Below are 16,534 nucleotides of genomic sequence, written 5' to 3' on the forward strand. Positions count from 1 at the left end.
TCTCACTTTCAAGGACAAAGACGATAAGATGCAATTGCTACGGCAATCTCGACTCCTCAAACGGACAAAGATCTGGATCAATGAGGAGCTGACAACAAATCAACTAAAGCTAATAAAGAGTGAGCTCAAGAAGATGCATGAAGCCCGCAAGCAAGGTAAATGGGCAGTATATCGAGGTGGTAAAACCATCATCTAGGAGTTCCGAGCCCCCAAAAAGGCTCTACCCAACCCTCCTTAGGTCTTGTTTCCTTTTTCTTTTTTACCCTGATGATTGGACCCTCAGTCCTTAACTGATATGTATCTGATGGCTTCACTTAGAAGCAACGAGTCGATGTAATGTTTTTGTGATGGTCCCATGGGTCATATCTGACCTCCGTGGACGATAAATCAATCTATCTATCTATCTATCTATCTATCTCTCGTCAAGTTCAATGATTTTGCAATTTTTGTTTTTGTGTTGCTATTGATTTCTCACTTGGAGTGTCCAAGCCTGTAACACTGGTACCAAAGCTCAGAAAGATTCTTCTTCTACGGAGGATCCGATCCCTTCTACAGCAAACATGGGTTCTCGCTGAGAATCTGACAGAGACAACACCTCTTTGCGGGGAGGTGAAAAAAAGTTGAAACCAAAGCCAAAGAAATAGGTGAATTTTCGATAAGAAATTTGGTCAGAGTAGAGTACAAACGTCAATTGCAGGTTGACACGTGGGTAAAAAGATTGATGAAGTACTCCCAAAATCCAAATATGAAGAATTACCCGATTGATGAGATTCACTTGAGATGGCGAAAGCTGATTCTCCTCTCAAGACAATAAGCAAGTTGAAAGAAAAGCCAAGTGCAAATGAGCGGAAACTATACTCGCAGAAAAAAATTTACAGAGCACTTGAAAAGAAGATGAACCAGTTATAAGAAAAGGCTTAAAGCACTCTCGAAAGAAGAGGAAATCGGTGGATTTCTATTTGGGCTAGAAGTCGACTTTCGAGGTGGCAAGCAGATCCAAGAAACGTGTTCCTTTCGAGGATGACCCACATTTTCCTTCGTCTTCAGAGAGTTCCGACAATTCGTTGCCCTTTAGGTCTAGAGAGGATGAGAAAAGGCATAAGCAGCGGAGAAAAAGCAAGAAAAGCAAGAGAAGCAAATATTTGAAAATGTCTAGAAGGCATGGGAGGCCACCTAGCAATTCAGAGGAGGAGAGCTCGTCCTCTTCTGACAATGAGAAAATGGACAAGAAGACCAAGGAGTTCAAGGATGGGGGTCAACCAGTCAAGTTTGACACATTTTCAGGCTACCAAGACACCCATCGAGCCCTTGAGTTCATATAGCAATTTGACATCACCTTCTTGGGAGGTCGGTTCTCGGAATGCTCCAAGGTGAGAAAGTCGACATCATACTCCAAAGGAAATGCACAAACATGGTGGTCTACTCTGTTGTTACGCAAAGAAGCACCTACGACATGGGTAAAATTCAAGAAAATTTTCACGTCAACTTGGATATTAGAAGAATATGAAGAAAATGTCATCAAGGCATGGCATCATTTAAGAATGACTAAGAAGGACACATTGGATATACCTAGATGAATCCAGGATAAGCCCAGATTCACCCTTGAAGAAAAGTGCAAGGTATAGACCCATGGTAGTCACCCACAAGGTTTTGAGATATCTTTTGGCCGGTGTCCTCCTTTCGGAGAGTCACTTTAAGGGACAAGATTGAGCGGTTTTGTTGTGGCTTGCTAAAAAACTCGATGCAAAGTGGATGGAGGAGAACATTGCAAGTTCTCTTCGAAGAGAGATATACCTTGAAGCTTTTAGATTATTAGCACTATCTATGCCAAAAGTTATCAATGAATCAGTAAGTTGAATCTGGTGTGGTGCGGACTGCAGAAGAGGGGAGCCACTCCACTCCTTTGTCACAGATTGCCTAGATTGAATAGTCACTAATTTCTCTTTGAGAATTTAGGGATACTAACAGGCTGGCAATATATTGCAGAATGACTTTATGAAAATAAGTGCACTAAATTGGTAATTGAACTGAAAACATGTGCTCTTTCATGTGTGTATTGTTAAAGACATGTAGAGAAAGATGAAACGTCTGCAGCATTTTGTCAGATGAATGATTTAAACTTAGTGCATCTAGACATTTGCTAGAGATCAACGAGATCGGCTAAGTGAATGAGAACTAAATGTGACCTAAATGAGATTCTAGTACATAAAGATGTCTATCTGGATGATATGATTGGATCCTATTGTGAGTGCATCAAAAGTTCCGAAAGGATGAGATGGTTGCACGGTGATCTAGGTGCATCAAGAGTTCTAGATGGAATGAGATGGCTAGATTGAATGATTGAAACACGGTGTTTAGTGTGAACCAAGTGTGTGATTTTGTGAGTGGCATGCTATGTGAATATGTTGTTTGGTGGGGATGGTCATGGGCATGGTTTGCTTGATTGAAATGTGAAAAGAAAGGATATGAATCTGATAGTAACAAGATTTAGTAGATCAAGACATCCATGAAAAGATCAACGTGGTCTGGATGTGATTGCTAAATGGTTACAATGATCATGGTTTGTATCTTAGACCCCTGACAAAAATATGATTGATCAATGACTAATGTCTTGGTAGAAGTGTTGGATTGCTGGAGTCTGGTGCATGAGTACATAGAGTTAGTGTCTATTGAAGAAAGTTTTTGTCCTTTGGCTATTTTTGCAGGCGTAATTGAGGAAGATTAAAATTCTTTCAAGAGGAGGATATGTCACAAAGTGATGACACGGCAAGCCCGACTGAAAAGGAATGGCCGAGAGGACAAGAGAAACTGAACCCAGAAGATGACCGATGGGGCCTAAGGGTTAGGGTTTTGAAAACCTAAACCCCTGTAACTTAAAGAACTTATGGAGCACCGGCCGAGGGGCCAAGACCCAAAATAAGAAAAGCTTGACGTCTAGACCTGATTTTTGTAAAACGCGTTGATTGATGACGTGGCATAAGTATACGGACTACTGCTGACGTGGCAAGGTTGTGCATATTTTCGTGATTTGCGTTGCAATGATAAAGTGGCACGCTGTACGGATTTTCGTAATTTGTGCTTGCAAACTTGGCTTTTTTACGCAAGGCTTTTGAGGGCAGTTGCTTTTGGGATTTGTGCTTTTGAAACTGAATGCTTTTGGTGCTCTAGTTTTGGGCATCCCTTGTACTGTTTATACGTGCCCTTTGGGCCACTCCTCTGGAAAGCATCTAAAAACGCAGAGTCTCAAAGAGAGTTGGACCCTCGGGGAGTTTTACTTTGCGAGTATAATAATAAAGAAATACCGAAAGGGGCGCCAGTCTTTGGAGCCAGTACGTCTTGACTCTCTCTCTCTCTCTCTCTCTCTCTCTCTCTCTCTCTCTCTCTCTCTCTCTCTCTCTCTCTCTCTCTCTCTCTCTCTCTGTGTGTGTGTGTGTGTGTGTGTGTGTGTGTGTGTGTCAGATGGTCACGATTGAGGAGAGAGGCTACACAGCATCAACGGACACTACAGCAGAGGATTCGAGCCATACTCTCTCAACATCCAGAGTGCAAATGAGGATGGATTCTAGTAGTAGTAGTATTTTTGTTCTAGTCTTTTTGTACCCAGACATGGTATCAGATTCACTATTTTGTATCAGATTGGTCTCATAGGTCATTTTGGCCTTTTGAAGACGTTAATATAACATTTCATTTCATTTCTCTCTCTCTCTTCAAGTTCAATGATTTTGCAGTTTCTGTTCGTGTGTTGCTATTGATTTCTTACTTAGAGTGGCCAAGCCTATAACACCTCCAGAAACATATTCAGTGGTGCCCTCTCCAGACCCAATAAAAGAAGTTAACTTGGGCGACTCTAACGATCACCCAGTGCTGCTAGAATAGGTACATTTATCAAAGTGGGAAATTGACAATACACTCGCATGACTTCTTTTCTATCAAAGTGGACCTAGAATATGTTTGTGAAGCATTCGTATAGCTTCTAAGTGAATCAATGTTTGTGAAACAAGAGCTCTCTTTTAAAAGTGTCGCATGGCAACTCACAACTTCCTACGACAAACTGGCAGATGCTGAGCAGACAATCATATTTGATGTAGCCTATCGCAGCCTCCTCGAAATAGAAGAGTCAAGTACTAATGATTTTAAAAGAGGTTGGCTTGTAAAACTCCTGATAGGACCGGTGAGTGTAAGGCTAATTGATCCTATTGTCTGGAACCCACATACAAGGGCCACAAAGGGCATGTTTCTTTCAAATCTTCATCCACCAAATGCTGTCTGTGAATTTTTCAAAGAACACTACCTAGTTTTTGAAGTACTTGTGAGCTAATAGAAGAGCTACAAGATGTCCAGGTTAACATTAGAGTTATAATACCTATGATGGTCATATATCTTATGTGTACACTACTGGTTGTGCTCAAATTCTCCATTGTCAATAGATATATTGACCTCTTTAAGTATAGTCGTTCAGATTTTTCTGTTGTCTCTATAGTAAAGGAGGCCAGATTTGACAATTCTCGCCCTGTTGCCTTACTACATGACGATTTTGAATTAGATAGCTCCAATGTCCAACAATTCTCGCCTTGTTGCCTTACTACATGACGATTTTGAATTTGATAGCTCCAATGTCCAACTTTCTTATGTAGAAGAATTGGCAGTGTGGTGAAATAGAAGCTCTACAAGAAGAATCCTCAGATATTGTAACTACCATTCAGCGTTCCATTTCACAATTTGGACAAGTTGTGTCAGAGTTAGTACCTGAGAGCACCCCTTCAGCAAGCTCTTTTGACAGGTGGATAAATGACCTCAAGGGCTCACCCCCTTGCCCTAGCAGTTTTTGCCTCTTTGCCAATAGCCTTCTCACCTCTTGGTCCCTCTACTAGTCATCCAATCGCACCCCTTGCCTGAGTTCCAAACTCTTACGTGACTTTTTCAATAATCTACCAGCACATCATACTTTTAAGGGCTACCCCTCGCCCCTATCTAGCTCTAGTCCCTACCCACCTACCTCTCACTCCTACCCACCCCTACTCACCCTACCTAGATACCCCTCGCCTCTATCTAGCTCTAGCCCCTACCCACCCCTACCCACCTACAGACTCGCCCCTATCTACGTATCTGGTTGTGGATGCAAGGAATGTAAGGCCTTGTGGAATTTGTTCTGCTACACAGGGGTTGAGTGGCATTAGTATATTGTAGCAGTTTTGAGTTCAATTTGCTGCTATTTTTGTTAAGTGGAATAAATCTAAGGTAATAGTTTTTTTTTTCTTTTGATTGAACTTGGTGAGATTAGTTGCCTTCAGTACGCATCATATTATGGTCCTCACTCTAAATAAGAGCACGAACTCCATAGTCTCCTTCTGAATTTGTAGTAGCTACCACCACACTTCGAGATGGTCAGTAATCTTGTGGCGGGTGACTTGTAACAGAGCTACAGAGTAGCTTGCACAGGACAGGCAATTATAGATATAGTTGGTCTTGGATTCGCGTTGGATTGACTCTCGCCTAGGCCATGACACGTGGCAGAGACACAAATGGTGGTCTAGTGGACACCGTGACCAGTCCACCACCACGACAGCTCAGAGATAGATTTAACTAGACTGGGATATCTTGCTAGCCCTTGGCAGTTGGAGGCTCTTTATGATTGTACAATGTATATATGTATGTGTAATTGGTTCGTCGTATGCTTCATCTATTTTCTATGGTCTAGCATCTTGAGTCTTGTGTCCAACACTGCACATCTACACTCTCCATGCACATTGGAGCCTCGACATACCCATTGTACCTGTGAGTCATGGGCTTGGAGTTGAATGTGCTGCCAGCCAGAGTCGGTACTAGTTCCATGAGTTAGTCGAGTTCCATGGTGTTCCGAGTCTATTGTTGTGTCTTTGAGTTGCTTATTCCATCGCTGTGTTGTGTTTTCTTTCTGTTGGAGTGAGGTTTTACACATATTGCACTGAGGAGCACCCACAGTGTAGAGCACGACACACTTCTCTTGGTACAACCGTGCTTCAATCATTCAATCTAGTCATCACCTTACGTCCAAAACTATTGATGCACCTAGATCATTGTGCAGCCGTCTCATCCTTCCGGAACTCTTGATGCACTCACAACGATATCCAGTCATCTCATCCAGATAGACATCTTGATGCACTAGAATCTCATTTAGTTCTCATTCACTTAGCCATCACATCCATATCTCGTTGATCTCTAACAAATGTCTAGATGCACTAAGTTCAAACCATTCATTAGACAAAACGCTTCAAACATTTCATCTTTCTCTATATGTCTCTAACAATACACACATGAAAGAGCACATGTCTTCAGTTCAATTAAGGAAATTTCCAATTCAATGTACATATGTTCATAAAGTCGTTCCGTAAAAATACTGTCAACCCGTCGGTGTCCCTAAAATCTCAAAGAGAAATTAGTGACTTTATTCAATCTAGGCAATCTATGACAAAGGAGTGGAGTGGCTCCCCTCTTGGGCAGTCCGCACTGCACCAGATTCAACCTCCTGGTCGATAACTTTTGACATGGACACTGCTAATATTCCAAAAGCTTCAAGGAACAGCTCTCTCTGAAGAGAATTTTCCATGTTCTCCTCCTCCATCCACTTTGCATCGAGGGCAAAAAAAAGGTACTCTTGACCAAATTATCCGATGGACCTAGCATTCATAAGAGCATTGCAAGACACAACATCCTGTCCTACTACACTTCGACTACGACATGCTTGCAATAAACCCAGATTTAGTGTTATACCACCTAGATCAAAACGAATCATAAGTATCTTCCCAATCTTACATCTCATATCGTCTTCTTGCATCAAACGGCATATAAAACAACCTGCAATCTGCTAACTTGCTTTCATCATTGCCCAAAATGCTTATAATTGTATGTCAACCTCATATACACATTCTATTGCATCTAGAATACCCTCATGATTCAAACCCTCTTTAGCTTGGTTTTGCAAGCCATCTTGGCATAGCTCATGAACTTTGAACACGGGCTTTCGAACATCCTTAACATCTTGCCCATCCCTATACTCGTATATGTCCTGCTTGTCTTTAACTGTCCACTTTATATGGCTATAGTGTGGCCTGCACACTTTTGGCAATCAGCTCATAGAATCCATCATATGGTATGGTAGCATCAATCTTCTCCAAGATATTGGAACATGTGATTGCAACTCAAGATCTTGGTCTAAAATCTTATGCGAATACTCATGTTTGATGGCTGCTTGAAAATAATCCCGGCTTTGTCCATGTTTTGCCTGAATCTTGAGCGCGACCATTGATTTCAAGTATCAATAATTTTCTTCAATAATACAATACTCAGAAATCTGTAATAATTCCATCCCTTGCACATAAACTTGGAGATAACCAACAATTTTGTATCCATCGAATAAATTCGTCTCATTATACACAAGCTGCAGAGAGGTTTCCACTGTTGTTTCCATCAGTTCTTCTTCTAGTCTTGCTATCTCACCTTGCATTTGAAACAAAATCTTATAAATCATTTGCACCAGTTGTGCTTGATCTATTAAGTTGTAATCCAATCCATTCATTATAGCTGCTTCAATTTGATCTGTGAATTCTTGCTCAAAAGTATTTGCTCCTGCTGTATTCCTCATCATTAAGCACTCCCACCTCAGCTACTTCGCATTGGGTTCACCAGGAATGTCGTACTATTTGTGCACGGGCTGGGAAGACGCCGGCTCCTTGCCTGTGGGAGCTCTTGACAAAGCAGACAAAGCTAGTGGTAGCTCTCTTGCAAACTAGAGAAAAAGTACATGAAGAGTGTATATGCATGATTTAAATTGCGATTAATCATTTCGTATCTGTAGTAATCCCTGTGTTGGACTGAGTTAGTAGCATAGTAACAGGGGACGGAGGGGACGGACCCTAGAGACGGGGGACGCCCAGTTCCGGGACGAGGACGGGTGGGGACGGACGGCAAATGACCTGCCAAGTGGGAACGTAGTCAAAACGTCCCGCGGACGGCAAGGGACGGCAATCAACTTTTTTTAAAATTTGAAAAACTAATCGTTTCTAATGGCTAATTCCTCTCCAACAGCCATATGTTTGAACTTTGAAGCACCCCAATGGCTATAAAAGCCACCCTTTGGGTCCTCATTTCTCGATGTTTTAGCACATTTGCACCTATATGACTCATGCTCTTTGGTCTATTTAGTGTAAATTTGTGGTCAAAGTGATGCTCTATGTGTGTGGCAAGTGTGTAGGTCAAAAAATGCCAAAAAAACTCCCTTTTTTTTGCCGTTCTGACCCCTGTCCCCGTTTCCTGACTTTTGCCGTCCAGTCCCCGTCCCCGTCCCCGTCCCCGTTCTCGACCCCGACCCCGACCCGCCATCCCATGTAACTATGGTTAGCAGATGAAGAATCTTTACCAAAGGTGATGCTCACTTTCGTGGCGCCTCACACACTAACTGCCACACTCCCTTATCCGCTTCTGCTCCCCTGTTTCTTAGTGATCTCCCTCTTTTTTCCCGTACTTCCCATTTTTGGCCAAGTTCCCTCTTATTCTATTTTTACATTGGTCTTTTTCCAAGCTTCAAAGTCCCCAAAATCTCCTCATAATTTTCGAATCTTTATGAATGCGTTTTTATGCATGCAACATGAGAAACCACTTATGGGCAAAGATGATCCAATCCAACTCATGCAGATCCCACTATATCACTTATAGTTGCATTCCACCTATGTACATAATGAAGATATTATGATGATCTCAGGAGAACCCCAAACAATGGTACATCTACCGCGCTAGAACTTCATAAAGAATCATTTGTACATCAATGACCAACACCACACACTAAGACTCACTAAAATGTTGTTGTGATCAGTATTTACACTATGCACATGCCACAACACGACAATGTAACCACGATCCTTTGTAGTGTAGCACACCCTGCTACAAAACTAATAGACTTTGGAAAATCCATGGCACAGCATTTGTGCAAGTAAATAAAGCAAGTACTTGCTCTAGCAACAAAGCAAGGGGGCCCTTGAGGGTGGTTGGGACCCGACATGCAGCGTCGTCTCTCTCTTTTCTCTCTCTACCTCTCTCTCCTTCATTGTGTTCAATTCAGTTTCTTTTTTCAAGTGAAGTAACTAACCTTGTGTTTGTGCAGAGTACTAGAACCGAGCTAAATCCTTAAACACTTCCGTTGCACCTGACACTTGGTCTCTATGCTTTCGCATCATCGACTTTGACAGATCCACTCACCGGAATGCCTGAATACTTTTCAAAGGTGTGCAGGAGTGGTTGTTCTTTTCAAACAAGAGTGGCAAAGTAGGATACAGATATTGTAGCAAGACATCCAGAGCACGTTTGGTTTTGGATCCGCTTAGAAATTACACAAGAGCAGATTATGTGCATTGCCCTATGTTATTTTGCACCCACATGGTCCAAATTCGACACCATTGACCAGGAGAAGGGCGGAGGAGGGGAGTCACCGTACAGCTGTTTGATGGGGGGGGGGATTATGGAGTACTCTATACTCAGAGAAGTTTTCTCTCGGAAAACTTCAATGCCCGGCCATGCAGTCACCAATGTGAAACGTATGCTTTCAAGGACCAAGAAATACTACATGGTACACAAGAGGAGGACCTCATCCGAGTCTTAGCAGACAAAGCCCACCCCACTACCTCTGGCCGCCATTTACTCATATTGGGATCCTAGCACCGTCTCGTTATATATAACAGGACGGCACTTCGACCTACCTCTCGAGGTCTGACATGCATGCCACATGGAGTCGCAGACAGGAGGGGTAATACAATGGATTATATTATGGCACCTCGGGAGGCTATACATCCCATCCCCATCGGAGCCGACCGTGCCTACCTCTCTCCTTTCACTAGATCCACCATCTCCCATGCACCTGCTACACCTACTGCACACTCTTACCACCCGCTTCACACGAGAACTAGCCCCTATATACTCAGCAGAGGTTCATGCCCATCTCACTCACTCAGAGCAGGGTTGCCCTACAGCAAGCTAAGAAGGTCAGAGCTCGGAGATGCCCGCCAAGCTCTAGGATATAGAGTTGCACAACTCCATCGCATACACATCCTCGAAATCCACGCTTGCTACCGGCAGGTGGCCCAGGAGGGATTTGCTCAGATGCTTGCAAATCCAGCCGCCATCATACGCATAGCCCTTACACCACACCCACCCATATACCACATCTTACACCCCTAGTTCGACATAGGATGGAGCTAATCAGCTTGATTCCCTTCATGATTGTACTTCCTTGAGCATATAGATGTGCATCCATACCCCCTAGAGGTAGAGCTCCCCCCCCCCCCCCCCCATACCTCCCATAAAGCACCCACTTCCCCCCTACCTTAGGACCACAATTTGTTACTTCGTACTTTTGTCCTTTCCCAATAAATGGAGGACACACATGTATATTTGATTTGTTTCATGAGTCTACTTTGCCTCTAATAGACATAAAAAGATCTCTCTCTCTCTCTCTCTCTCTCTCTCTCTCTCTCTCTCTCTCTCTCTCTCAAGTGTGGTAGATTGATTATGCCATTTCCCTCTTAAATAACAAGTCTTGAGTTCAACTCTCCTCGTCGGGTAGATCTTTAAGGTCTCTTGGGATAGTTTCCTACGACGTTAAAACTCTCTTCTTCTTCTTCTTCTTCTTCTTCTTCTCTCTCTCTCTCTCTCTCTCTCTCTCTCTCTCTCTCTCTCTCTCTCTCTCTCTCTCTATACCAGGATGTTGCTCTCTCACGCATCAATCATACAAGAAGATACAGGAAGTCCATACAATTTGGGTGGGAGGCCTAACTCTAGGATGGCAAGAACTAGAAGTACTTTAAGCAAAACAAGATAGAGAAAGACGAATTCATACCAATGTTGGATAGGAAATTTCAAAGAGCCATGCCATAATAAGAATTGGAGAGCCAGTAATTAGCATCCAAAAGAAAGTAAGGTAAATAAGTTGTCTATAGCCACATACAGCCATCATCAAAGAATTAACGACAACTCATGAGAGCATTTGACAGTCTTTGTGATATTCAGCTCTCACTCTTGGAGAAAGTTTCGAGTACAATTTTATTTTTCACATCCCCCAAGCGTAATGTGCTGAAAGAAATGTATCCAAATGGTCCTGCAAGCCGACACTTGCCTGTATAGGACGTTAATATCTCTCTCTCTCTCTCTCTCTCTCTCTCTCTCTCTCTCTCTCTCTCTCTCTCTCTCTCTCTCTCTCAGACCTACACACTTTCCTCTCCCAGCCAAAGTGTGGGCTCTCCATTGCGACTCTCATCACTACAATTTTGGAGCATCGAGAGTCACTCATCAGCCATACACATACTACATCACATGTAACTTTGGTCCCATAGGTCATATTTGACCTCCGAGGACGATAATAAAATCTCTCTCTCTCTCTCTCTCTCTCTCTCTCTCTCTCTCTCTCTCTCTCTCTCCACACACACTCTCTCTCTCTCTTTCTCTGTGTGTGTGTGTAGAGAGAGAGAGAGACTCACCAAAAATTGATAAATGCTCATGCTAGCATCAATGGCCACTTTGCGCCCAGAATAGCTATCAAAGTTTCGCTCAACCATGCAGCGAGGGGCGTGGTCCGCCAGCAGCTTTGTCAAACCCTGGAGACAATGCAGCAGGAATCGTATACATATAGTAAACACAGAGAGAGAGAGAGAGAGAGAGAGAGAGAGAGAGAGAGAGAGAGAACATACCTTGATCCCCATAGTAATGGAAGGAACAGCGCGTGGTGCCTGAGCTACAAGTGGATTTGCCGTCAACCTTGGCTTCAGCTGTCCAGGAATGAAACTTTCCATCGAAGAGAGCACGCGGGAAGCACTTCTTTTTGGAGTGTTGCAGTGGCAAGCAACCAAATGATATACGTAGGGACCAAAACCAAACTCGATATTATATTCACTAGCTCGCCAAGCCCGCCCACTCTTACCACCTCACTATGTATCTGTTTTTGTGTGTGTGTGTGTGTGTGTGTGTGTGTGAGAGAGAGAGAGAGAGAGTATCTTTATAGATCTCTCTATGAAACACACACGATCGATACTATCACCAATAACCTACGGATATTTTTTTGCCCATTGCTCTAATGCAAGTTTTTGTCTCACTCTGTCTTTGGCCCCTTTAGACTACTCCTGCTACATTTAACCTTTTTACATCTCTCTCTTCTCCTTGCCCCTTTTGCACACACACACACACAGAGAGAGAGAGAGAGAGAGAGAGAGATTATATAAAAGCACATCACTAAAGAGACATATTTCAAATCAAAAAAATAGTTGTTTACATTATTGTCAAAAAGACTCGGGAATATATCTACATAGCACTCTTAGTTGTGTTATTTCAATAGGATTAAGATGTTGAGTTGGAGCTCTACACACTTCTCTTGAATCTATTTTTTGAACCCAACTCAAGTAAATCTTGCAATGACGAATCAACCCAAGCTCTTGCTTTAAGAGCATGAGCTTAAGATTGGGAAAGAAATAGGGATCAAGCAACCTGATGTAAATCGTGTCCAACTCTTCATCTACATATGACTCCCAAACAGTGTAGTTTTTCTTGATCACTTCCCATGCCCATTGCCATCCCTATTCAGCAGGTAACAAACTTTCTTCAAAGGCATCAACTATAAAAAAAATTACACTTAGAAAAATATTCACAATTTCGTGGGCCATTTATTTGGCTTCAAGATAAGAGGGAAACATTTGTACTCAAAGCTTAAAATTATGGAGAGAGAGAGAGAGAGATGATCAACATGGCCACTTGTTAAACGTGCACTAAAATACTTGAAAAAAGTATAAGCGCAATACGAACACTTCAATTACTCAAAGTCATGCCAAAATAGAGTTGCATTGCCAAAAAGTGTCAAGAGATCCATTAGGTCAAAGTCTTTACAACAACCTCAATGTTTTTGTTTACAACAACTCATATTCTACTCTATAGTTGGACGGAAGAGGATCACTCCAATATATCCCATTGATAAACTTCACAATTAATTTCAAAACTTCAAACTCTTCATCTGAAATATAAGATTTATGATTGTGATATATCTTTCGCAATTAAATATCACAACCACAAACATTGACATAATAAATATCAACCATATGTAGTTCTTGTAGGACTCTCATCAATTTTATCTCGCTAAATATTTGTGACACTTTGCATAGTGAAATGCTTAAGTGTTCACAATTTCCATACCACGCATCTACATATGAATACATCCAATGATGCCACCAGCACTATGTACCATTTTTTGACAAATGTACTCATCCTTAACTTTCAAATAGATAAGCATCTTCATATGTATTGGGAGAATAGCCAATACATCATGACCCATGTTAACCTACATTAGCAATTAGCAAAGTTCTCTCTCTCTCTCTCTCTCTCTCTCTCTCTCTCTCTCTCTCTCTCTCTCTCTCTCTCACACACACACACACACACACACACACACCTATGTAGTAGATAAAAACCCACTTCAATAAGCCAACAATAAGTGAAAAAAATATGGTTCTTATAATGCATAGACAATGGATCAGAGTGTCCGATCATCTAGAGAAGTTAGCCTATGACACACTCTACTTGGAACTCTCAAGATCCAAGGTCCAACACGTCGAACACTGCGACCGAGGCATCGAGGTGAGTCACTCAAAGAATAGATTCTAAATATCTATTCATTCACTCCATATGGGCCGTATGAAAAGTTGCAATTGAGAGTCCGTTGCATACCTAACTCTCATACAATGACTCGTATATCATCTATATCAAACTCTATGTGATAATAATCTACAACACTTCTAAAGTATCGTGCTTCATATAATGCCAAGACAGAATGTTTGCAATAATACTGAAGCCTGCAATGAAGATAACAACCAGCCATTCAGGCATAAAAAGTAACAAAATATTTAGCGCATATGGATTTAAATTCAAGCTATACGCACCGAAGGATCTCAAAATCCTCAATAATACGAACAATATCCTCAGCATGTGCAGGACCCCTCCACAGTGGAGGATCTAGAAAAAAAGGTCACACGTGTAAATACACAAAATAAGGACCATAAATTTCTCAGTCATGGTAAAAGTAAGTAATACCTCTAGTATAAGAAGGTACATCATTGAGGGTGTACAAAACCATGATGTATCGTGTATCTTATCTAACAATGGATATTGAGAAGTTTAAGAGGAAGAGAGATGAAATAGAATAAAGAAGACTTTGACGATCATACCGTAGAGAATCGTGTCCTTCTTTCTTTTGTTTATAAGAAGAATTTAAAATATTGAGAGAGAGAGAGAGAGAGAGAGAGGAATGAAAGCAATTCAAAAGACTTTGAAATTTCACAACTTCACAAAGATTATTTGAATATTTTGAATGTAGTAGAGACAATACAAAAGAGTTATTCAAAGTGTAGCCTTCGAGAGACCACATTAAAGATTCTGTAAGTCCAAGGACCTATGTTGTATACATTTTGCAAGATATGGGGGGGGGGGGGGGGGGGGGGGGGGGGGTGTTTCAACTTGAGTAAATATCCTCAATCGATATGGTGTAGTGAGTTCTCCACCAACCCCCACCTGTTGTGCATTGACTGGCATTTCATCACTCACAAACCAAATATTAACTTAAATTTGACGATGCTCGTGGTCCAAAGAAAAGGCACCATGGTAGTATCCAAGAACTTTTATAGACACATCTCTATCTAAGTATAGCATTCCATAAACACTTACGATGATAAATCCTCGATGGTAGTGATCTTTACAAAGGCATCTATGAATTATGTAGAGCAAGAAAAGCTTAAACTACCAAAATGCCCATAAAAACTCTTACAATATAATATGAGTTGTATCAAATAAGATCACCAAAAACATAGCAGGAACTCTCCCCTACATTGTAGTGGATCTTCAACAAAGTAAGTCAATGTATAAGCCAATCTTCTCAAGAAAATAACAAGTCAAGTTAATACTATAATTTAAAAAAGAAGATAAATACCTCAAATGAATTTAGTGATGTGACCCACTACATAGGATGCACCACGTCGAGGATCCATTTGTGGCCAATACTTTGATCTAAGAGTTATCAATAAAATCTAATATCAAGTGTGTCTAACTTTAAGTGAGAGTCACAATGTCAATTTGAACTTATTGTTATGAGTTTGATAGTTGTAATACTTACTTGAATACAATGTTTGGAGTGTAGTAACACTCCTCTTGAGTGTTTTCAATATTGACAACAATCCTCAGAGCAGCACACGTGACATTGCAATATACAATTGTTCGTGAGAGAAGATTGATGATGCAAGATATAGACCGAGAATCCCCAGTGTTTGCCCTTGTGCTTTGTTGATAGTCATCCCAAAAGCAAGCCTGATTGAAAACTGACGATGCTTCATTTGAAATGGAAGCCCCTGATGGTTTCCAACAATAAAGTCAATCCTTGGAATAAAAATTATCTCTCCAATATTCGATCCTGTAACTATCTCTGCCTCAATTACCTTATGATGAAATTGCTTTCATATCAATCTGGTTCCGTTACATAACCCACGTCTTGGATCCAAATTTCGCAGCAACATGATAGCAGAATTTTCTTTCAGGATTAAAGCATGAGGTGAAAAACCACCTCCAAGAGTAAGGCTATTCAGATAATCAATTGTGTACAAATGTGTGTTTTCCTCTAACATACAAATTGAATATGCACTCAGATACTCTTTGCAAACTCCATTAATTCTTTGCAATGCATAGTCATTGATTAAATCTACCTCATTATTCCACAAAGCAAGTATTGCTCTATCTCTAAAAAAACTTGCATGATCTTGCACGTGACGCAAATCTCCATATATAAAGCTTAGAAGTGTTGGGAATGGGATCATGCTAACTATGGTGGATGAAAGAGAAACATAGCGTCAATGTGTGAGTGTGTGTGTAAGCAAGGTTATCACTCAAGTGAATTAGGTTCCAAGATAGAATTAGCTTGGACTCATAAACACAATCTTGAGTATTGACTTAGCTTAGCATAAGCTCACCATAGACAAGCATGTAGTGCAAAGTAGAGTTGAGTTTATTCATTCATGAAATGAGCTTTAAGTAGCCCTACAGCCTTGCTCCACAGCATGTGGGATAATTCCACTCTTCTCTCCTTGACTCACACTTTAGGACAAAGCTCACACTTTACAATCCTCCCCTTGAGGTTTGGACTATGACAAAATACTAAAGATGCATGATCCACACAGCATGATAAGCTGGTATCCACACAGGATGGTAAAATCCACACAGGCTGACAAAATCCACATAGGATGATAATATCTACACAGAAAAATTAAAGTCCTCCCCTACAAGTAGAGAGGCTGCATCTTCAAAGTACGTCTTCATAAAAGACAAGGTTGGTCTCTCCTTTGTCTTCTTCGTCTTCTACTATGTGAGCTGATCCTTTGTTAGTTCTTTTGCCTTCGTTGCTTCTGTTGTTGTTTCTACTGCTTCATGGTCTTTGACTTCGTATCCTCCCCTCGAACAAGTGCTTCTATCCCCCTTTTTTGTTGTGCAATCG

The 16,534-nt window shown here is 41.3% G+C and overlaps 1 protein-coding gene across 2 annotated transcripts in view; it reads right to left on the reverse strand.

Moving 5' to 3' along the window:
• LOC147444507 (flap endonuclease 1-B-like) overlaps positions 1–11,913 on the reverse strand; it is a 98,094-nt gene extending 86,181 nt beyond the window's left edge. Inside the window, exons 1-2 of one of the 2 annotated variants that reach the window (XM_086527102.1) lie at positions 11,712–11,913; positions 11,502–11,618 (exon numbers count right to left, since the gene is read on the reverse strand). In XM_086527102.1, the coding sequence (XP_086383228.1) occupies positions 11,502–11,618; positions 11,712–11,813 (219 nt within the window). In that variant the 5' untranslated portion in view covers positions 11,814–11,913. The remainder of the gene's footprint in view (positions 1–11,501; positions 11,619–11,711) is intronic. The other variant, XM_086527101.1, reaches the window with a different exon arrangement.
• Positions 11,914–16,534: the final 4,621 nt, after the last annotated feature.

The sequence above is a fragment of the Adiantum capillus-veneris genome, chromosome 13 (genome assembly GCF_014529385.1).
Source record: "Adiantum capillus-veneris isolate H3 chromosome 13, ASM1452938v2, whole genome shotgun sequence".
NCBI lineage: Eukaryota > Viridiplantae > Streptophyta > Polypodiopsida > Polypodiales > Pteridaceae > Adiantum > Adiantum capillus-veneris.